This window comes from Equus caballus, chromosome 2 (assembly GCF_041296265.1).
Source record: "Equus caballus isolate H_3958 breed thoroughbred chromosome 2, TB-T2T, whole genome shotgun sequence".
NCBI lineage: Eukaryota > Metazoa > Chordata > Mammalia > Perissodactyla > Equidae > Equus > Equus caballus.
In genome coordinates this window covers 56,934,509-56,957,273 of record NC_091685.1, presented here as the reverse complement: position 1 = coordinate 56,957,273, position 22,765 = coordinate 56,934,509, and the positions used below count along the sequence as shown (strand labels likewise).

Below are 22,765 nucleotides of genomic sequence, written 5' to 3'. Positions count from 1 at the left end.
TCGGGGAGACGCTCTGCTTCGGCTCCCTGGCCAAGGACGAATCCGCCCGCGGAGGGTGGAGCCCCCTCGCCAGACTCGGGCCATTAAGTCGGGGTTTTTCTAGTGCCCGTCCTCCCCACGCCCCCGGGATGGCTCGGGCGCCCTGGACTCCACGCCCTCGGGCCTTAGCTGAGCCTCCCCAGGCCTCCGGGAGCCGGGGCCAAGGGCAGGGGCGGTGGGGGTTGGAGGGTGCAGCCCGCCCGCGGCGGGGGAGGGCGGCGGGGGGCGCGCTGCCGGGGGAGGAGGAGGGTGCCGAGGCCTCGGTGGGTTTGAGCCGTAGCGGCGGGGAGCCGGTCAGCTTCCGGCCAAGGCAGCAGGTCAGTGCGGGGAAGGGCAGGCGGCAGAGCAGAGGGAGCCAGCGGCGGAGCTCTCCTCTCGGCCAGCGTTCCCCAGCGCCACCGCCACCGCCGTGTCGCCGCCGCCGCTGCAGAGCGTCGCTGCTCCGCCGCGCTCCCGCTCCCCGCGCCGCCAGCCGCCTGGGAGCCGGAGCGCCGAGCCCCGGGCGGAGAGGGGCGCGGGCGCGAGAGCCGCGGCGAGGGAGCCGCGAAGGGGGAAGGGGGCGGGCGGAGGGAGGAGCAGGGAGAGAGGAAGGGGGGGAGGGAGTGAGGAGAGCGAGGGAGAGCTGGCGAGAGCGAGAGCAAAGAGCGAGAGCCGCGGAGAGGAGAGGAGGGCGAGCAGAGGGAGAGACACACACGCAGAGACACACGGCCACTGGAATTCCATTAGCAAAAAGTGAGACGAGCAAGGGTTAGCGGGAGAAGATTTTTTTGAATCTTTTCTTCGTCTTGGTGCGAAAGAAGCGACTCCGGTCTCTCGTCCTCGAAGCTCCCGCTGGATTGTTCCTTGGCGCTTATACCCGTCGGTGGATTTCTTTCCTATTTGCATTTTATTCTGACCCCCCCCCCCCCTCGCCGCCTCCTTCCAGCCCTCGCTCTCACCGCGCCTCTCCCTCACCTCCCCAGTCCCCTCCCGGGAAGCGCGGGGGAATTGGACCCGCGGGGACTCGCGCCTTCCCGGGCGAGCGAGGGAGGGCAGACCTGAGGACCCGGCTGCCGGCTTGTCAAGCGGATACACACACAGCTACGTGTGTGTTGGTTTCAGTGGGCGGGGGGCGTCGAGGGGCAGCCCGCCGCACTCCTTCCCCCACCTCTCCAGCCAGAGGCGAGAATCGCAGGACTCGGATCTTCGCCGGGTGGGCTAGCTGGGATCTCCGCATTGGATTTGGGGCTGATTCTCTCTGCTTGGCTATTATTTTTATTATTTTTTTTTACCCAAGGGAGAAAGACAAAAAAACTGTGGGATTTATTTAACATGATCTTGGCCAACGCCTTCTGCCTCCTCTTCTTTTTAGGTGAGTACCTGCGGGCGGCGAGGGCAGCTTGTCCGCCGGAGCCTGGGGGCCCGCGCGGGGCCGCGCGCTCGGGCGCCGGCGAGCAGCCGGGAACGCGGGGGGCGAGCGGGGCGCGGGCGGGCGGGAGACCGGCGGGGAGGGCGCCGCGGCTGGCTGGGTACGCACGCGGGGGATTGGGATAGAGACCTAGAACGCCCAGACCATCCCCGCACACGCTCACTCACACACACTTGCTCACTCACACAGTGATAGCGCTCATTTCCCTCAGAATAATGGGTTCAAATTGCGGCAACTTAAGAAAAAAAATCCAACTCTAGATCTGGAGGAGGGGGAGGGGAGAGGCTCAGGGGCAGGGAGACAAAAATCCTGGCAGTCCCACCTTTCCGTGGGCTCCCGAGGCACTCGTGGGGGAGGACGAGGGTTTCTCCTGTCTGCACGTCTGTGGGGGGTGCGCTGACAGCCATCCCCCACCTGCCAATCAACCTCTTGAAAATGCACCCCGATTCCCATTCTCCGACCCCTTCCGGGCGGCTCCACCCCCTGGAACACTTCTCAAGTTTCTCCCCACCGTTTGCCCTCCCTGTCTCCCAGACCCGAGGCAGATGGACGGGCGGGAGTGGAGGGTGTGAGCAGCCCTTCACTGCCTTCCCTTTGCTGCCTCTGCGGGGCTGGGACCCGTAGGCAGCTGGTGGAAAGAGGAAGGAGGGAGGCCAAAGTTTGCTTCCTCGGGTGAAGAAGGAGAGGGGTGAGGGGAAAAACTGGATCTGAACAAAGCCCCCTGCTCATTCTGCGAGCCCACTCCTCCAAGCGGAGGGAGGAGGAGCATCCTGGCGCCCCTGAACCTGGGCAGTCTCTTTCCCACCCAGAATTCCCAGCCCCTCGCCCCCTGTTGTGCTATGTGAAATCTCAGCTGCTTGGGAAACAGTGGTAAAGAGAGCATTCTGGGAGTGGAGGTGAGGAAAAGAGGGTGTTTGCAAGGTTGTGTGCTGCCCAGGAGTCCCAGGCACGGAGCTGGTGGGGAGTAGATGCTCCAGAGATGGAGGGGGGGAACTTGTCTCTGTGTGTGTGCGTGTGTGTGTTGAAGGAGCACACATCTGCTTCAGGGTGGGTGCTGTTCCAGCCTACCCTGGCCTGCTGTGTAGCCAGCGGTGAGCCAGGCTGTCCAGCTGGGTCAGGAGCACCCTCTCCCTCCTGGGTGAGGAGAGAGGGGAAGGCTGGGGAGCTAAGTGCTTGTCGCAGGAAGATGTGGATGGTCTAAAAAGTGCCCTCCTGACTAGGGCAGAGGATTCCAGTCAGTGCTGGTCAGCCCTGGCCCTTTGTCCGCCCCTTTCCTGTTCCCCTCCCTAAGGCCTAAGATCCCCAGGGGGCAAGGCCCTGATTTAGGGTGTGGCCTTCACCAGCCTGCCTCCCTCAGCGTGAGGGTGCGGGGGGCCTGAGGGGGGCAGCTGGGAAGGCGCTGGGGGCCCATGGGGTCCACTGTGATCCTGCAGCCTTTTCCGGTAACCTCTGTGAGTGGACTCTCATTCTGAATGGGCTATTATAAAACCTGACCTTTTCTCCCACTTCTGGTTTGAAAACCTAGCTTTCTGGGGCCAACAGTAAGCAGGACCAAGAAAGAAAGAAAACTGTATTTCAGGAAAAGCAGCCAGATTGCCTGCTGCTGAGCTGCACACATGCTGGCCAACAGGGCCCCCAGGATGGTGCCTTCTGGGGTCTCGTGCGGAGGAGGGCAGCGTGGGCCCCTCAGGCAGCTCCAGGCCCGGACCCCCAGGTTGCAGGCAGGCTTCTCCCAGCTGAGGGGGCTGAGGTGTGGACTCTGTTCTCTGGTGCACGTGTGGGTGTGTGTGGGGGTGTGGGCAGAGATGCCTGCCCGGGGTCTGCCACCCTGGGGGCTGAGTGGTGAGAGGAGGGTGAGAGCAGGAGAGGAATAGGGGCTGGTCAGCTGTCTCTCTGGTCAGAGCCCTTCAGTTCCCTTCCCTTGAGAAGCCCTTTCCAAAGCTGGGGTGAGGGGTTAACTGAGTGACCACAGGATATTGAAAGGCTCCGGGTTAGGCCCGCCAGGAAGGAAGGGGTAGGTTGCTGTCAAGGAAGCTTCAGCCTCAGGGCCCCTTTCCCAGCAAGGAGCCCACAGATGGGAGTCAGGTGGAGCTTCCACTTGGGGGAGAGGGTTTTCAGGAGCTTGAGACTTGGTGGGCACTTCCAGTTCTAGAAGCTTGTTCCCAGGAGCAAGGGTCTTCAGTGTGCCTCTCCCAAGGTGCTGGCTGAGGTCTGGGGGTGGAGAGGCCTCTCGGGCCCAGCCGTCCTGGCTGCCAGTGTTGACATTCTCGGAGAGAATGAGGTGGGGAAAGTGATGGGGAGCAGGGCTGGTGAGAGGGCCCACTTCCCACTGTAGCTCTTGGGGCGACAGTCGGTGCAGGAGGGCGGTTGTAGCTCTTTGTGGTCTCTCAGTCTCCCTGTGTCTTTAGAAGCTGTTCTCCCGGTGTCTTTTCTTGACGAGCTTGAGATTTCCCTTGTCTAGAACTTGGGAACATCACCAGGATACCTTCCAACCTTTACTCTCCTGGAATTCTTGGCCAAAGGCTCCGAGTTGCCATGATTTCTTTCTCTGGTTGGCTCGATTGGTTCCGGGGGTTATGATGCCAGCTCAAGGAGTCAGGGACAGGTGGCAGTCAGGGAGCTTGTGCGGCGAGAGGAGGCACCAGGCTTCTGCAGAGCGTCTCCCTGCCCTGGTCACGTGTGCCCACTGGCAGGATGGGGGAAGCCCTTGCTTTCGGCACAGGAGTCTAGGCTTCCGCAAGGACTGTCCCTTGGGGCTGTGGACCCTGTAGAGCAGGAGTAAATGTCCTCATTGCTCCAATCTCCTGGGCTGACCTCCTGACCTTTAAGCCAGCCAGGATGCGCCTGTCTCAGTCTGCTTCCGACAGACAGTGCAGACTCAGGGGCAGTCAGGGCGGGAGGGGAGAAGGCAGCTGGGGTGCTGGTGGGCCAAGTCACTGGAAGGCCCGGGACTGGGCCGTGCTTGAGGCTTTAGTAGGCTGCTGGCAGGCTGGTTAGGTGGGGGCAGCAGGTGCCACTGAGGCCGGTTAGCTCAGCTGTTCCTGGGTGGCCCACATGCACCCGAGTCCTGCTCGGGGGCCTAGGAATTTGCTGAAGCCAGGAAATAAAGGTGCTGCCCCAGCTTGGGCAGAGGACATCTCTCTAGCCAGTGCCTGGGCAGACGCCCTGCTGTCCATGCCCATACTACATGCTGGTTTCTTCTCTGGTCTCCACTCCGCCTGGCCACAGTCTTTAGCTCCTCCTGTCCCGAGGCAGAGGTGTGTCAGTGGGAGAGGGAAATGCCTTTTGCTCTGGACGCTGAGGCCTTCTCCTTTCCAGGCCCGCCTCTGCTCCTCTTCCACCCCTTCTCGTAGGGTAGGCCTGGTGGCTCCAGGAGTGGTTCTTTTCCCCTCTTCGGGTCTGTTGGGAGTGACAGGGTCGCCGTGCAGCCCTTGGCCTCTAGGTGTCGCTGTCTCCCTGCAGTAGCTCCCCCCGGAGCAGGGCCTCCTTGGGGGAGGAGTGAGAAGTGGTGGTTCTGGGTAGAGATGGGGGGATTCTGAGGGATTCTGAGGAGGGGACTTCTAGTGTAGGATCTTATTGTGTTTTGGGACAGGATGGAGTGGAGGAAGCCCCCCGGATTACTCCTTGGGTCTTGGAAGAGCCAGTCTTGGCTCTGGGCTATGGTCTGGGTCTTTTCTGGGGCAAGATCTGGAATGAGGGGCTGGGAGAGGGCAGGGAGCCTGGGAAGAAGTGTGTGTCTAGAGGGAACCATTTTGGGGTTGATGCTGAAAGGACCAGGCGGGCTTCTCCCTGCCTTTCACTTATGAATCTTCTTCCCCGACCCCTCCGCTCTGAGGACTGTGGGTTTGGGTGGGCTGGGGGCCTGGGGCGATGGATGAGAAGGGTGGACCGGTTCCTGCTTGCTCACTTTTGGAGGGGGAGGCTCCACGAGTGAGGCCAGGGGCCGAGGAGGAAAACGCTTTCTCTTTTGCAAGTGACTTATTATTTGGGTTTGGAAAGAAGAAAATAAAGGAGAGACGGAGGGGGAGAGTGTTTCAAGGGAGGGCAGAGAGGAGAGGAAGGGAAGAAAAAAGTAAGTAGGAGGGGATGGAGAGAGAACACAAGGCCATTCAAAGAGAAAAGGATGGCGAACTAGCCCTCTTAGGTGGAAGTCTGCAAGAGAAGTGTGTGCGAGAGGCAGGGGAGAGGCGCAGTGAGAGGCAGTGGAGTTGCTGGTCGGGCATCTTCTACAGCACTTTCTTTCGGCGGGCACTGGGTAGACCTTGTCCGCGGAAGGCAGCTGGTGTGAAGCTGGGCAGGAGGGTGTGGAGGGGCTGGGCGTGAGAGGTAGCTCCTCCCTCCGGGGGTTGCCTCAGACCACAGAGTTAGGCTGCTCTCTGAGGGTCTTCCCTTAACCTCTCGGAACTCTGAATGAATAGGCTAGGGGTTCGAGGGGCCTTTTCAGCCCGATGTGTGATCTTGAGTTGTCATCTCCCTTCTTTGGGCCTCAGTTTCCCCTGGGGTAAAATGTGGGGACTGGATTCTGTGTCTCTAAGGTCCTAGCAGGCTACGAAAGTTAAAATACTTTCTGTTGCTTTCAAGGCTCAACCCTGCGCCTTGGCCAGCCCTCTGGCTGGAACTGAGGTTGACAGGAGGCCTGGGTAATAGGAAGGTGAGAGTCCCCCGTGCAGCCCCGCGAGCCCTGCGGCTCCTGGCCCTCCGCTGAGGCTGTGACACTCTTCTCTCGCCTCCTGGCGCCTTAGATGTCTGTGGTCTTGAGCGACGGCTTTCCAGCTTTACTGTGCTGTGCTCCTGGGCCCAGGGCCGGTGCTGAGGAACCGCGGGGTGGAACCGGGGGAGCATCTGATAGAGCCGGGGCAGAATGGCAGCTTGACTCTGCTTTGGGTTTGGGGAGGGGTGGTGGTGTTTTGGGATCTTTCAGCAGCCCTTCCTCTGACCTGCTCTCTGTTGGGGAAGGCAGCATTGAGCTGGCCCTGATGTGCTTTGAAATAAAACAGGTATGAAGTTCCCAGAAGGGCCCGAGGCCCCAGGCCTGCATCTTGGGTCTGAGGTTGTGGCACCCTCATTCATGCTTGTCTTCCCTCCCCACCACCCAGACGAGACCCTCCGCTCTTTGGCCAGCCCTTCCTCCCTGCAGGGCCCCGAGCTCCACGGCTGGCGCCCGCCAGTGGACTGTGTCCGGGCCAATGAGCTGTGTGCGGCCGAATCCAACTGCAGCTCCCGCTACCGCACGCTGCGGCAGTGCCTGGCAGGCCGGGACCGCAACACCATGCTGGCCAACAAGGAATGCCAGGCGGCCCTGGAGGTCCTGCAGGAGAGCCCGCTGTACGACTGCCGCTGCAAGCGGGGCATGAAGAAGGAGCTGCAGTGTCTGCAGATCTACTGGAGCATCCACCTGGGGCTGACCGAGGGTAAGCCTGGGTGGGCCTCCCGGGGGAGGCGTGGTGCTGGTGGTGAGGGGTGTGTGGGGCCCGAGGTTCAGAGGGAGGACTGGCCAGCTCTCTGTCTCTACCTGCCAGGGGAACCGAGAACCCAGAGGGAGTAGCTGCCGACCTAGGAGGGCAGCTGTTGCTGGAGGAGGCTAGGAGAGACAAAGAAGGGGGAGTGGGGACAGCTGAGGAGGAGGGAGGGCGAGGTAGTGAGAGAAGGAGAGCAAGGCTGGAGAAAGGAGAGCGGAGCGGAAGTAAACCAGGGAAGGACGGATGGACGGATGGACGGATGGACAGGTGGAGGGAGGTGTGAAGTGGTAACCAGAAGGGGGATGGGGCGACGAGAACGGGGAGAGAGAAGGACGGGCTATGTGCATGCAGAGTGGGGCTGTGAGGGAGCAAACTGGCCCCCCACTCTCCCCACCGGGCACTGAGCTGAGGGCTGTCCCTTCTCATTCTTCCTGCTCCCAGGAGGCCTGCCTGGCTGGTGGCTTCGTGACCACCTGGCTGGCTCGGGCACCTTCTGTGGGGCTTGGAGCAGTGTGAGGGCAGCGGGTCCCGCATCCCTTGGCAAGCCTACTCCAAGTCCCAAGGCAGAACCTCACACCCCCTGCCCCCCAATACCCACCTCCCCCCACTTCCCCCCCTCCAGACGGGAGTGTGGAGGGTTTGCAGGTACTGTGGGAGGGTGGCCGCCTGGGCCAGATGTTCACTTTGTTCACTTATTAATTCAACAACTTTCATTGAGAGTTTACTGTCTGCTAGGCATTGTGGGAACAATTGAGAAGAAGCTAGGGCAGCCTCCGCCTCCGTGGAGCTCATGGCCTGGGGATGCAGATGGCTCAGGGACTTTTTGTCACCTGGGGGTGCAGCACTGGGTGCTGTGGGGGCACCGATGAGGGGCGTCTCTACCCTTGTTACAAAATCTGAAGAGTCTTCCTGGAAGAGGCAGCCTCCAGGCTGAGACGGCAGAGTGAGCTGCAGTTGTGGTGAAGGGACATGGGGCGTGGGAGGAGCAGGGAGAGCTCGGGCAAAGGCCCACGTGTGAGGGAGCTGAGCTGGCTTACAGATGTGCCAGGAACTCAGAATCCAGGAGGGGGAGTTGGGAGTGGGGAGGGCTGAGGAGAGGTGGGAGGGTGGGGCGGGAGGGCGGCAGGGAGCCCTGAGAGGTCTTCCGTGAGAGGACCACTCTATGCGTCGGGATGACCTTCATGCGGCTGCAGAGGAGAGTGGACTGGGGAGGCTGGAGGCTACTGCTGAGAGGTGGGCCGGGGGTAATGGTGGCTGGAAGGGCATGGAGCAGGAGGGAGGAAGGGTGTAGAAGCCCTTTGGGAAGTAGAATCAACAGAGGAAGGGAGAGAGGAGCTGAGGACTGCACCTGTCCTGTGTATTGGACCGCTGGGTGGGTGATGGGGCCGTTCACAAGAAGCAGGGAAGTGCCAGGGGGGAGGGTGGGAGATGCCGAGCTTATTTTGGGGCCTGTGCCTCTTTTTGGCCGTGCCCTGTAGACAGCTGGGCATGCAGGGCTGGAGCTCAGGAGGGGGACCGGACACGGAGACTTCAGAGTTGCCAACAACCTGTAGGTGCTGCCCAGGCGTCGCACTGGGAGGAGGGCAGGGATGGAGCCCTGGGGCTGCCGACATTTACAGATGGGCAGGGAGGAAGGGAGCCTGCAAGGGTGTTGAGGAGGCTCTGGGGGAGAGGGGGGAACAGCGGGAGCCCTGGGGGGAGCTCACTCGCTCACTCTCAGAGGGAAGGAGAATAACAGCCCCCAATACTTCAAGTCCAGCAGGAGAGGATGGCAAAGGGTCCCTGATGCCATTGGGGTGAGCTGCTTAGGTGGCTGCTCAGAGCAGAAGCCTGGTTAGGGCGCGAATGGGAGCTGTGGATGATGATGTGGACAACAGTGTCTAGAAGTTTGGTGTGAAGAGCAGAGAAGAACAAAGAATGCTGGTTTTTTTTTGTGAGGAAGGTTTGCCTTCAGCTAACATCCGTTGCCAATCTTTCTTTTTTTTTTTTTGCTTGAGGAAGATTAGCCCTGAGCTAACATCTGTGCCAGTCTTCCTCTGTTTCGTATGTGGGTTGCCACCACAGCATGGCTGATGAGTGGAGTAGGTCTGCACCGGGGATCCAAACCTGTGAACCTGGGCCACCAAAGTGGAGTGCGCGGAACTTTAACCACTCGGCCACAGGGCCAGCCCCGACTTTTTTTGTGAAGATGTGAGAGGATTGAGAAGTTTAAATTCTAAAGTAGGACAGTGGTGATGGAGATGCTGAGGTGAGGAAGGGCGAGGGGTGGGCCCAGGGCCCGGGGAAGGGGCTAGCCTTAGATGGCAGGAGCAGCACTGCCTCCAGGGGCTGGAAGGGAGGGAGAGAGTGGATCAGCAGTGGAGGCTGGAGGGTGAGGGACTCCTGACCAGTGGCTGAGGTGGTTCGAATATGCCCTGAGTAGAGGAATCAGCCAGGCATGTAACTGTTAATAGTGTCACCACCACTAGTAACAAAGTAGCTCCTCCGCCCACTTCCGGTGACCTGGAGTCCTAGACCTTGAAGTGAGCCAAGAGGGAAACACTGCCCCAGTGCCCTGCACTTTGCTCTTGGTGAGACGAGGAGTGTCTTCACCCCGAGGCTGACTGTCATGCACGGAAGATGAAGGTCCCTGACTCAGTGAGCGGGCTTCTTTAGTTTCTTATCTTCTTCCCGGCAGCCTTCAGTTTCACCCCAGGGCGACTGGGCACCAGGGTCGGGGGTGGCCGCAGGCTGCAGAATGGACAGGGGAGGGGCCAGAGGAGCTGCCAGCTAGAAGAGCAGGTGGCCGCCTGAGAATCTGCCCACCCGAGCGGCTCCCTCGGGCATCACCGCATCCGAGCACACAGGACTTGCTGGAGAAATGAGGCGTCATGGGGGTGACAGTAAGCATACTGTGCATTTATGCTGCGCATCGCCGTGGGTCTTCATCGTCCTTTCCTCCAGGAATGCCTGACCGAGATGGCATTCCGAGTCTTGAGATGGTTTGTTGGCTCGTTTACTCCACAAACATCTCTTAAGCTCTGACTATGTGCTTCAGAGGGTGAGAGCACAAGACGCCGTGCTCCCTGTGCCGGCCAGCGTGCGGCTGGGGGACCCTTCCCCTGGCCCACTCTAGAAAAGCAGACGCCTGCTTCTCTCCTTCCTCAGAGCCCTGCCCTCCCCTGCCGGCATCCCACAATCCCCTCCCCATGGATCTGGGGAGGCTGGAGGTAGCTTCTGCCCAGGGCTGACCAGGGGACCCCCAGAGGCCTTTTAACCGCAGAGGGTGTTCCTGCCAGTGACAGGATCTAGCTGGGGGTGACTGGTCATGGTGCGGGGAGTATCCCCCTGGGGCAGGCTGCGGGCACTTCCTCCCTGCTCCTTCCCGGTGCTCAGCAGCCCGCCTGGGCCTGGGCTGGGGCCGGCTCTCCCAGAGGAGAGAACAGTATGGGTTTGCCCTTGGATCCGGGCTTCTCCTCGGCTCGACTGGAGACTGGGCCCCACCTTCTCCCTCGACCTGAGGCTGAGCTTGCTGCGCAGTGCAGAGTCTGAGGACCCGAGCATGTGGACAGAGCTGGTGGTGGCAGGAGTGTGGCCTCTGCTCAGCTGCTAGACAGTCCCAATTGCAAGAGGCCTCGAGGTCATTTGGTCCCACCTCCATTTGGGTGGGAAGCTGAGCTGCAGGGAGCTGGAGTGGCTTCCTGGGCCGCAGCAAGCTGGTGGTGGACCCCGGACTCCTTATCCAGACTCCCTTCCACTGCCCTGGGGGACAGCCTGTGGCCTTGGGCCCATCTTCACCTTCTGTCATCGCTGCTACCATAACCACCATGTGGTGGGGCTGTCACTGTGGGACTGGAGACAAGGCTTCTTGCCTTCTCCACAGGTGACACTGAATTTCAGCGTCACCTTGGTCCTTCAGAGGTGAAGAGCCAAGGGTTCTCCCCTGTGTCCTCTCCCAGGTCATAGGCCAGGAATCTGACAGCTGAGGTTTGGCGTCAGTCTGGCTGCCGGGACGCCCAAGTGGCCAGGTCTCGGATTCCCCAGTGGGGCGTTCTCCCGCGGGAGCGGGGAGTGAGGTGACTTAAATACGATGGCCCCTCCTAACCAGTCCTGGGAGAAGATGTTTTCCCCCAGAGACGCCCCTTGTCAGCCACACCAGCTGATCTGTGCTCAGGCATGGCCCACCAGATGCTGGAGGGAAGGACCAGCCCTGCTCTGGGCGAGCGTCCAGCGGGCAGAAGGCTGATGCTGTGAAAACTTAACCAACAGCAGTGCTTGTTTAAGAACAATTTGGTTTCAATAACACTTTTTATTTTTGGCAGTAGTATTCATTGTAGTTAAGTACTTGGACTCTGGGGCCAACAGCCTGAGTTTGAAACCTCGCTCTGCCACCTACTAGCTGTGTGGCCCTGGGCACGTTACTTGGCATCTCTGTGCCCCAGTTCCTTGTCAGTCAGATAGGGAGAATCATGGTGTCTACCTCCTAGAGAAACCCAGAGGATTAATGAGTTGGTACATCTAAAGCACTTCCACTAGTGCCGGCAGGTAGAAGGCACAGTGTGACGTTGTTTTTATTATAAAAGGGCTTCCTAAGCTCTTCCGTTATTTGGCCCCTAAAGATGGTAGTGGCTGGTAACCCAGCACAGGCTAGTGTGTAGAGTGGAGGACACTGAGACGTCCAGGCCCGTGAGGCCCTGCAGGCCTCGGGGGAGGTGGGACTGGAGAATGCCTGGGAGGACGGGTAATGGTTGGAAGGGCAGTGGAGGCTGGGGGTCATCACCTGTCTCTGTGCCCCCTCGCCAGGTGCCTCCCATGACTCCGCTGAATTCTCCTCAGGGCGTCTCAGGGGTGTCTCCTTTCCCACTGATGCGTTGGTGGGGGGGCGGGAGTCCCTATTTGGTGCTGGGGCTCTGTGCCACTTCCTCTAGTCGCTAGCTTGCTTTCTCATTCGCTGAGCCTCTGATCACCCCGAAGCTCGAAGCTCGCAGTGAGGTGGAGAAGCCAGCAGGGGGTGGGGAGGGCAGGTGGGGGGCAGGAGGGGCCAGGCAGTTAGGAGCTGGGCTCCTGCCTCTGTGCAGCGGACCTGTAGCTACTCGAGCCAGGTTTTCTGGTGACACGGTGGAAGCAAAGAGGCCATTCTGTGGTGGGAGAGGATGCGGGTGTGAGGGCCAGGAGACTGGAGTCCAGCCCTAGCTCCGCTGGGAATAGCTGTGTGATCTCAGCAGCTTGCTTTGCCTCTCTGGGCCACCTCAGAGCCCTCCTGTGAAATGAGGAAGCTGCACTGGGCGGCCGTGGAGGCATCCCAGGATTCGCACCTGGCCTTCCATGGGCTATTCCCGGCTCCCCCCGCACCTTCTTCCAGAAGCCTGAGGAAGTCCTAGGAGAGGGCTGGGGGAGGGAGGGAGGGAGGGCGGGAGAGCCGGGGAGCGCCCTGCCGCTCTGCGCTGTGCGGGAGAGCCAGCTGGCGCGGGGCTCAGGCGGTCCTCTCTTCCAGGGGAGGAGTTCTACGAAGCCTCGCCCTACGAGCCGGCCACCTCCCGCCTCTCGGACATCTTCAGGCTTGCGTCCATCTTCTCAGGTAAGTGCGCTTGCACCGGGGCCGGGCCTCTTGTTCCTGCAGCGGGTGGCAGGCAGCGGGCAGTGGGGCCCGGGCCCAGCGAGCCCTTCACGTTTCTGGGCCTTGGGTCCCCCTCTGTAAGAGAGGAGACAACCCCCCCCCCCCAGGTGGTGCCTGGAGGAAAGCGTTTCCGGGAATTGCCAGCCTGAGCCTGCCTTGCACAAGGCCTTGAATCTGAAACCTGGTGTCACTTCCTATTTCGTCACCTGTCCTGCCTTGCTGGGCCCTTCTTTCCAGTTCCTTGACTCTTCTGCTTTGGAGCTCTTCTACTTTGGTTGAGTTGCTTAACCTCTCCGTGCCTCAGTTTCCTCAGTTGTGCCGGGGGTACCTACCTCGTTGGACTGTCGTGAGGTCTGATTGAGCCAGTGGTTGCACAGGGAGGGCTCAGCGTGCTGCTGGCATGCAAGCACTCTGGAACTGTTAGCTGTGGCAGCTGGTGTCACTGTCACCACCATCATTCTGCTCCGGGCTTCCCTGCCCCCCCCGAGAGCACTCCACTTCTTGAACCCCTCTGAGGACTCTGGTCCCAGGCACCCCCACGTCGGCCTCCGGTGTCCAGGCAGTTTTGTGGCAGTGTTTGAAGACAGCTGAAGTTCCTTTGCTCTAAACAGGTTCTCAACAGCAGGGCCATTGACACCTCACCTGGGTGATGCTCCCTTGTGAGAGGAACCGTCCTGGGTGCTGTAGGATGTTTAGCAGCATCCCTGGCCTCTGCCCGCTGGATGCCAGTAGCAACCCTCCAAGTTGCGACAACCAAAAAGGCCTCCAGACATTACCAAATGCCCCTGGGGCACAGTTGCTGCCAGATGAGACGCACTGCTCTAAACTGTGAAGACAAGGACTCTCCAGTGAGACCCACGTCCTTTCTCCTGAAGAATTCTCCAGGACCATGCTGCTCAAACAGTTTTTAAAATTATTACCCCGCTAAGGAGAAAAACAAATTCTCTCTAACTAGAGAAATACTGTCTTGGGCTTGGGCCACCACAACAAAAGACCACAGACAGGTGGCTTAAACAATAGAGATGTATTATCTCACATTTCTGGAGGCTGGAAGTCCAAGGTGCAGGTCCAGCAGGGTGCGGGTTCTGTGAGGTGCTCTTCCTGGCTTGCAAATGGCCGCCTTCTCGCCGCATCCTCACAGGGCGAGGGGCAGGGAGTTGTGGGGGTGGGGAGAACTCTTCCTCTTCTTATAAGGCCGTGTCCTATTGGATCAGGGCTCCACCATAATGAGGGCGATATCTCACTTAAACTTAATGACCTCCGAAAAACCCTGTCCCCAAATATAGTCATGTTGGGGGTTAGGGCTTCAGCATGTGAAATCTTGGGGGCACAATTCAGTCCATCGCAAATGCCAAAGAATGACGTTTTGTCAGATAGTGTTGAGGTTTGGAGGGCCACAGACTACTGTAATAGCTACTTTTTTGCCTATCCAAGAAGCAATTTTTGTTCCCTTGGGGGTGATACCCTCTTTTCCTGTTGGGAATGCATGCTCTAAGGAATTGGGATGGGATGATATGCATGTCCTGGTGGGAGAAATCCTGGGCCCCCACGAAAAGGAAGGCACTGGGCAAAGAGCATCTGGACATGGTGGTGGCTGGGGTTGGGGTTGGTGCTGAATGGAATGGAGACTTTGGTCGGTGTGTTGAGCACCCTGCCCAGTTGGGTAACAGCAGACGTGTTGGGCTCAGAGCAGGTTCCCATCCTAGCTCTGCCTGTGGGCACCGTGATCACTCTATGGTAAGCCTTGCTCATCTGACAGGGCTGGACTGGATGGTGGGCTGACTGAGGGCCCTCCTAGCAGACGTTCTGATCCTCACATTTCCTGATTAGTTTTGGATAGAAATTCTTGTTGGACTGCTCCTTTTGAGACAGTGTTTGGGGCTCAGATGCAAGTTGAGGATATCATCGGCACGTGGATGCTATGCTGGGGATGTCTCGGCGGCCCCAGATGTACCCACTTCCCACCCTACCAGTAGCTCAGGTCCCACTGAGTGCTACTGCAGGGGTGGGAGGCACTGGGTTTACCTCCAGTAAAGAAATAGCTTTGGCTTGCTCCCTGAAGGTCGAAGATCAGAGGTCCTCACCTTAGCTCAGGCCGCTGCTGCTTCCCTGACACATATTAAGTATCTTCTTAGCAGAAAATCTTTATGTAATGGACTTGACACTCCACGGGACAAGGATGTTGACAAGACAAATGAGGAGATTACTGGGTCTGTGGCTCACTGAATTAGCTTCCTTTACCTGCTGCCCAGACGTAACTGGGCCCCACACGACCCTGGATCCCTGGGCTATGGGGATCTCTCCCCACAGTCAGAACAAGGCTCCGGCATCTCTGACAGTTCCCTCTTCCTCGGCTCAGTTGAGCCCGCTCCACCCAGAGCAGGCCTAGGGTTGGTGTGTGGGCAGCCCTGTCTGGGCAAACTTGGGTGTATCACTGGGTGGGGAGGCCCTGGCTTGGTGGGCTGTGGTGGCTACGCAGCAGCAAGAAGGCTGGATCGGGGGTCAGGAGGCCCGGATTCTGCTGCCTTCTCTGCCACACGTCGGCTGAGGCCTCCAGGCAGCTTCCTTCCCTGCTCCAGGCCTGACGTTTCTTTCTGAAGCAGGAAGACCCGAGCTGGGGGCCATGCTCCCCAGCTTTCCCCATCAGGGCGCACTGATGTAGCAGTGTTGTTGGCACACTGCGTGCACAGAGCAGCGGGGAGCTCAGGTGATCGCAGGCCTCTGCGGGCTGAGGGGTCAGTACCTGGGCACATGTGTCTCCACCTGTGGCTCACTGTCTGGGAAGGCCTGGCCTGGGTGACCCAGGATCTTGCACTGATGCTTTGGGCTGATAAGGCTGCAGCCTTGTAAGACTGTGTGGAGTCCCTTGGCACTTCCACCCCCCCACATTTAGCTGCATGCTGCCCCCTCCACCATGTCTGTGTGGAAACGCGGTGGGGGGGCTTGGTAGCCCTTCTCGGGGCCACAGGGACTCGGAGAAGGGTGCTGTTGTACCTTTGGGGCTCAGTTGCTACTTTTTCTTTGCCATCTACTGTCTGAGAATTCAGGGCCTCTTGGGACACCTGTTCTTCTTTATCTCTGGCCTTCCTTCGCTGTTGGAGTCCTTGAAAGTCCTACTGGGATTCTGTTGGCAAAGAAGGCTGCCAGGACTCCCTCAGCTCTCTCTGACAGCAGAGGCCCGGGGGAGGCGTGCTCTCCCCTGCTTTCTGCCTCGTTCAAGCTCAGGTACTGGGTTCAGGGACTGGGTCTGGGATTCCTGGAGCCAGGTTAGTCCCGAGTCCAAGAGCAGTCTGGCTCTGTCCTGACCCACTGTGACAGATGCATTGGAGGCATTCAAATGTCCTGCCTCAGCCTTCTAGGGAAGAAGGGAGCCTTCATGGAGAAGTAAGGTTTGTCCTGTTTCTAGCAGTTCCAACTGCCCTTGAAAACGTGAAGCGGAGTTTTGGGAGGCAGCCTGGTGCACAGGAAGAGCGCGGGCCTTGAGCTGCACAGTCCTGCATTTGAATCCCGAGTCATCAGCTTAGGGCTGTGTGGTCTGGGACCTCATTGTGGCCTTTTGGGGCTGTAGTGCCTGTATTTGTAAATGGGATCGCATCCCTGCTGGCACAGGTGGATCCACAGGTGGAGACACATGTGCCCAGGTACTGACCCCTCAGCCCGCAGAGAGGATGCAGCGAGAGTGGATCAGGCAGCGTGACAGGGAGTCGTCCTCACTCTGCCGAGAGCGTCCAGGGGAGGCAGGCTGCCTTGAGAGGGGCTGCAGGGGGCCGGAGAGCTGAGGTTGAGAGTCCCTCCATCCCCAGGTGGCCATGACCCTGTGAACACGGGATCCTGGCCGGTCCCAGCTGAGGAGGCAGCAGAAGAGGAACCAGGTGGAGCGAAGAGAGGAGGGCTTCTCAGGGAAAGAAGGGATTGTGCAGGCTGAGAGGGCGCAGGGCGGTGTGGAGAGTGAGGAGCCGGGGGCCAGCCAGCCGTTCCCTCACAACCGCAGGGCTGTGCCTCAGGGATGGGGCGAGGCGACAGGGCTGTCAGCAGGCACTGCTCTGCATCCTTGGTGAGGGCAGGAGGCCTCCAGGGCCTCCGCATCTGGTGTGGGCATCACCAGACACATGGGCTGGGAGCATATTTATGCAAACACGTCTTTTCCATTCTGTAGCTGGGAGGAAAGTTAGAGATCATCTGGGCCCACCCCTTCACTTGACAGAAGAGGAAACTGAGGCCTACAGAGAAGGTACAGATGTAGACCGAGGTTCAGATCCGGGTTCCCCTGCTGCCTGGTGTGTAGCTCGGGCAGGTGCCTCTCCTCCGAACCCTGCTTTCCTCCTGCACAGCGTGGGGCTCATAGGAGCCCTGCCTCTCAGGGCTTGGTGAGGACTAGGTGAGACACCACAGGCAAGCACTGGCCCAGTGCCTGGCGCATTGCACCAAATAGGTGGCCATTGGGAACTTATTACGGAGTGATTTCTCCACGGTCAGATGGCAGGCTGTGGCAGGGCCGGCCTGGAGCCTGGCATTTGGGGAATAGCTGCATGCCTTTTGGTGACATGAGGCTGCCTCTCACCCATGACAGTGCTTGATGGGGGAGGGGACCAGGCGACCTGCAGGGGATAGTAGGACCCTGGGGCTCCTGCTGAGTTGCTGTGGTCTTTGTGTGCTCCCCTGTGACTAGGAGGGGACACATGGAGGCTGGCAAGAGGCCTGGGCTGGGCTCTTTGTGGGTTGGAGGAAGAAGAGAGGGCGTTGCCCCCCTCAGTTAGCCAGCAAGCCTCTGGGGTGGGCCGTCTTGCTCCAATGGAGCCAGGAGAGGCCAGTCATGTTCTTGTTGGAGGCTCCAGTGGCCTCCCTCTTGGGGGCTCAGGAGAGGGGAGGCCTTGCAGATGGCCCCTGAGAGAGAGACACCACCCTCCCTGTTGGTGCCACAGCACTCTGTCCTTTATCGTGGCACTCGCTCTTATGTGTTGGGGCGCCATGATCATGGGAGTGGGTCTCCCCGTGTCGGTGCTCCCATGCCTCCGCGTTCCCTTGGGTGCCCGCACTGCGCTGCGCTTCTAAAGCATACCACAGAGGATCCTGGAGTGGTGGGTGGGACCTGGACTCGGAGGCCTGCTGGTACTAGTGTTGAGGCCTGGCCTGGCCCTGCCAGCTGGGTGACCACAGGCTGGGTCACTGGACCCCTCTGAAGCTCATTTTTCTCATCCATAAAATGGAGCAGTTCGGCCTGCTCTGCAAGGATTGGCGATGATGCATGCACACTCCCGGCATGGCGCCGAGCACAGGAGCGCCCTGGACGGTGGCCACGGCCAGCACTGTCGGGGGCCGGAGGGAGCTAACGGTTGGTGTGAGGCGTTAGACCTGCACGAGGAGAGGTGCAGGAGGTGCAGGCCGGTCTGAGGTGTCCCGTGTGCCGCGTCTCGGGAGGAGCTGAGGTTTCGAGGAGGGGGTCCTGGCCGTGGTGCGCGCACTTCGTGGGAGAGGTGGGGCTGGGGCTGGGGCTTGCGGGAACGTCCATGTTGTTGATCAACATCGAGTGTTCCATGCAGTCCAGATACTATGTAAGACACTGCCTTACAGGGCGTCAGACCCATGCCCCGCTGCCTGGCGGGGCATGCAGACACCCACCTAGACACCCACGAGGTGGCGGTTTACTGTTGGTGGAGGTGTAGACCACGTGCTGCCCCGAGTGTTCAGGGGAGGCAACAGCTGCGGGTGCCTGGGAAAATCAGGAAGGCCTTGGAAGAGGAGAGAGTGGGATCTGGGAATGACATTCCTGGCAGCATGATGGCTCGGAGGCCTGGCCAAGCTCTAGGGGTGAAGGAATTGCATGTCCTCTGAGCCTGGTGGGCTCAGACGGCACTAGTAGAGACCCCTGTGGCAGATGGGAAATTGGCCTCTCTGGGGTCTCCTCCCTTGGGTCTCCTGCCCAGGACTTCTCCCGGACAGAGCTCAGCATGACTGCCTGTCCAGGGGGCCTGGGTCCCCGGGGAGTGGCTGAGCTGCCCATGGGTGGGGGAGTCATCCCCTGTGAAGCTCACCTCAGTGACCCTAGCCAGGGTCGGGGGTGGGGATTGGGCCTGGCTCAGCTCTGCTGGATTCCTAGGGCGGCCCTTCCCTTCCCTGGCTCCCCTGAGGGGTGCCCCCAGCCCCTCCTCCTCTGGGCTTGCTGAGCAGCAGACTGGCGAGCAGGGCTTTACCGGTTCAGCAGGTCAGGTGGCGCAGCTCATTCTAAGGCAGCCCCTGTGAGGAGGTGGTGGGGGCGGGTTTGGGCTGTAGGGCCGGGAGGAACTGAAGGAGCAGGCAGCCTCTTTCCCTCCCCCCATGTGGTGGCTCAGGCGATAAACTGCTTATCCTCAGGTTGTCTCCCTGAGCCGAATGCAGAAGCGTGTTATTTAAATTTCAAAATCACATTCTTCTTCTAACAGCTGTCAGAGGCTCTGAGTGTCAACGAAAATTGGGCTTCAGCTGCAGCTCTGTCACCTCTTACACCTCCCCTTTCAGGGAGAGTTCGTCTGATGGCCAAGGAGAGGGTGGGGGTGGAGAGAGAGGGACTTTGGGGACAGGAAGAAGAGGTGGTGGGACCAGGTGACCAGTAGCCCTCGCCATTCTGGTCAGCGGTGGGGACCAGCTGGGAGGAGGCCAGCTTCCCCATCAGGGGGCCCAGGCATCGCCCTCTTGCCTTTGACTTCCTCCTTGCTCCCGCTGGTGCCCACTCTCCTGTTGGGGGTGGAGGGAGTTGCTGGGACTAAGGTGTGAGCAGGGTGTTGGTGACTTGTGTCCAAAGAAGAAATTGCTGTGAAATAAACAACAGGAGAGAACAAAATTTAACCCCAAAGACAGGCTTTTTCATGATAGATTTCCAGGTGCTGTGGCTGGGGTGAGGGTCTTGGGGTGAAGAGGTTTTCTGGTAGCCTTTGTATAACATCTTCTCGGGAGCACCTCCTGCTCCCCTGGGGTCTCTGGGACAGGTTTTGCCAGCATGGGGATGTGGGTGCTCTGGGCTGGGCCCCCCTGCTCTCCAGGAGCTGCTGAGAGGGCTCCACAGGGTTCGGTCCCCTGAGGATGCCCCAGGCGCAGCCACCAACTGTGCTCACCTCATTGATCTGGCTATAAGGCAGGTTCACTTTATTTAACCGCCCTGGGAACGCCCTTCCTGGCCATGTCTGTCAACATACTCCTTTAACCCCATGGTATGAAGAGAAAGGAACAGAGCAGACTGGGGTCAGAGTGTGTATGTGTGTGTAGTGTGTGGTGGGGAGTGTAAGTGTGTGTGACGTGTGTGTGTGGGGTGTGGTGATGTGTGTGTGGTGCGAGTGTATGTGGGATGATATGTGTTGGGGGGATGGTGTGTGGAGGGTGGTGTGTGTGTGTTTGTGGGTGGTGTGTGTGTATGAAGTGGTCTGTGTGTATGGAGTGTGTATTGTGCGTGTGTAGAGTAGTATGTGTGTCGATGGGTGGTGTGTGTGTGGGCTGATGTGTGTGGTGTGTGTGGGATGGTGTATGTTGGGGGATGGTGCATGGAGGGAGGTGTGTATGAGCAGTTATGGGTTTTTGGCGGTGGCCGCCTCCTGCAGGTGGATAGGGAAGGAAGGTAGGCAAGGATGGAGAAGGCCTGAGTGGGACAGTGGAGAGGGGAGATATGGCCCTTCTCTCAGGGGAGCAACCGCTGCCCTCAGCCCCCTTTCTTCCCTCTTAGGGAAGCCCTGGGAACAGTGGTCCAGGGATGAATACGGAGCTAGAAAGGCCATCGTTGTCTGACCAACAGGAATAATTAGAGGGCTGAACCTTTATGTGTGTGTTTTGGGGCTTCCTAAGGCTGATCCTCTGCAGAAGCAGTGCGTGTGGAATTCATCCCTTGGCTGTGCCGAGCATCCTTGCCGTGCCTGCCATTCTAGGTGCTGAAGATACGTCACTGAGCGAGACAGAGGAGTCTGCTGCTCTTAGGGAGCTTATGTTCAATTAGCCTGAGACAGAGAAAAAAAAGAAAACAAACCAGCAAACAGCTTAACACAAAAAAAGTAACATAGCGATGAACACTAAGCAAGGATTAAAATAGGATGATGGGAAAGAGGCGACTGTGGCCTGTCTAGATTGGGCATGCCAAAGCATGACTCTCAGGAAGGATCCAGGCCTGGGTAGCTCGGGGAATGGCAGATGGGACAGCTAGGGAAAGGCCCCCAGGTGGGGACATGTATGGTAGAGGGCGGGATGAAGGCCGTGTGCCTGGGACTCGGCGAGTAAGGTGGAGGCACTGGGTTGGGAGGTGGGCACAGAGGCAGCCAGGCCAGATCACTGAGATGCTGCAGGCAAGTTACGGAGTTTGGAATTCATTTTAAGGATGATGAGAAACCTTTGAGGATTATAGACACTTGAGCGGCACAGTATGATTTATGCTTTTGAAAAGATTACTCTCGCGCTGTGGGAGAGTGGATCGTGCGGCGGGGAGGGGTGCGGCAGGAGTGGAGGCAGGGAGAACGACTGAGAGGCCCATGTCCTAAGATGGAGGGGAGATGGGGAGGATGCACGGGCTGGGATCTGTTTTGGGGTGGAGTTGAGTGGATGTGGGGCTGGAGTTAAGGATAACTGATAATCTAGGCTTGAACAACAGAGCTACTGCCATATGTTAGGATAGAGGAGAGGAGGTCAGGAACAAGCTGGGGGTGGGAGCAGAAACCGAGTTCTCTTCCAGCCACGTTAGGATTGAGATGCTAGTTAGACCTCCGCCTGGAAATACCAAGTAGGCAGTTGGATGTAAGCCTGGAGTTCTGGAAGGGGTCAGGGTTGGTGTCTAGATTGAGAGTCGTTAGCATGTAGATGGTCTTTAAAGCTGTGGACCCATGAGGTCACCTAGGGAGAGTGTAGACGGAGAGAGAGGGAGGCTGGGCTCTCCACACAGAGGAGGCTGAGACCAGGGCCAGTGAGAAAGGGGAAACCAAGTCAGGGGTGCCAGGGAACCAGGAGAAGCACAGGTCTCAAGACAGAGAAAGTGGTCAGCTGTACCGACTGCAGTCCAGAGGTCAAGAGAGAGAAGTTTAGAGAAGTGACCAGCGGATTCAGCAGCCTGGGGGTCACGAACGACCTTGACTGGAGTATCCTTAGTGGGGGGGTGGGTTGGAAGCTGCATTTGGGAGGATGGAGGAGAGAATGTGAGGTGAGAAGGTAAAAATAGCAACTGTAGGCTGCTGTTTGGAATTTCCCTGTGAAGGGGAGAGTGAAATAGGGGGATGCGGGGTCATGGATGGCTTTGCTGTTGTATTTGTCACCTTCTGAGACCGGCGATGATGGTACGCTGTTGGATGCTGTTGGGAATGATCCCTTGGAGATGGAGAGATTGAAGGGGCAATTTGAGGAGTGATCTCCTTGGGAGGGAGGAGGGATGGGACCCAGGGCACAAGTGTCAGGGGCCCTTGCTACCTTGGAACAGGGAGGCAGAGCTGGGCGCACAGTCCAGGTGACAGGTTGGTCTTGTCGTGGTGAGAAGTGAGGGAATTTCTGTTCAGAGACAGAGTAGGAGGGGAGTGGATTAGCCAGGGCTGGTGGTTTGTGAGCAAGATCGAGGAAGAGAGGCGCTGAGGCAGTCGGGGTGCTTGCTGGGTGAGGAGGAAAGCGAGCACAGGGTGGGGGGATGGTTGAGGAAGAGCAAGTCGGGGGGTCAGTGGGGTCTGGGGAAAGTTGAGGGAGTGGGGTACCAGAGAGGGAGCTGAAAGGTGAGGAGACGGTGGTCTGAGGGGGCTGACGGCAGTCCCTTTCTGGCTGGGGGGATGCTGGTGAAGGCGAGGGCAGCTGTGACATGGCAGTGGGGAGCGGAGGCGTGGGAAGAGGTCTCTGCAGGCGGGAATGCTGAGTGTGGAGTGGGAGCCCCTGGGAAGGGGAGGCAGGGAGGACAGCGAGCCAGGTGTGAGGTCCTCCCTGAGAGGGCAGTGGGTATGGGGGGGGGCGTGGTTGGCAGAGACAGCCACAAGGAGGGGCAGGGCTGTGGGCGGGTGGCAGGAATCCCACAGGAGGAGAAATGGCCTAGAAATGGCCCTGAGGAGAAGGCAGGAGTCCCACCACCTCTGGGCCTGGAGGTCACTGTCCCTGAGCTGCCCAGTGGTCACTTCTTTCAAAATCAGTATGCTAAATGACCAAATCACTGATTTTACCAAATTTATTGATGTACCAAAACTTGTTTCTTTTCATTATTTTCAAAGTTTTTAGAAAGTGACATTGAATGGTTTTCATGGCTTCTGGAGATTTTTGCCAATGGTCTTCACAGCTGTATTTTCAGAT

At 59.0% G+C, this 22,765-nt stretch overlaps 1 protein-coding gene across 4 annotated transcripts in view; it reads left to right on the top strand.

Moving 5' to 3' along the window:
• The first annotated feature begins 259 nt into the window (after positions 1–259).
• GFRA2 (GDNF family receptor alpha 2) overlaps positions 260–22,765 on the top strand; it is an 80,230-nt gene continuing 57,724 nt past the window's right edge. The window contains exons 1-4 of one of the 4 annotated variants that reach the window (XM_070261200.1): positions 260–356; positions 1,316–1,390; positions 6,544–6,858; positions 12,380–12,463. In XM_070261200.1, coding sequence (XP_070117301.1) covers positions 1,351–1,390; positions 6,544–6,858; positions 12,380–12,463 — 439 coding nt within the window. In that variant the 5' untranslated portion in view covers positions 260–356; positions 1,316–1,350. Of the gene's footprint in view, positions 357–677; positions 772–1,204; positions 1,391–6,391; positions 6,859–12,379; positions 12,464–22,765 lie in introns of those variants that run through there. The other 3 variants (XM_070261201.1, XM_070261202.1, XM_023636106.2) reach the window with 3 other exon arrangements.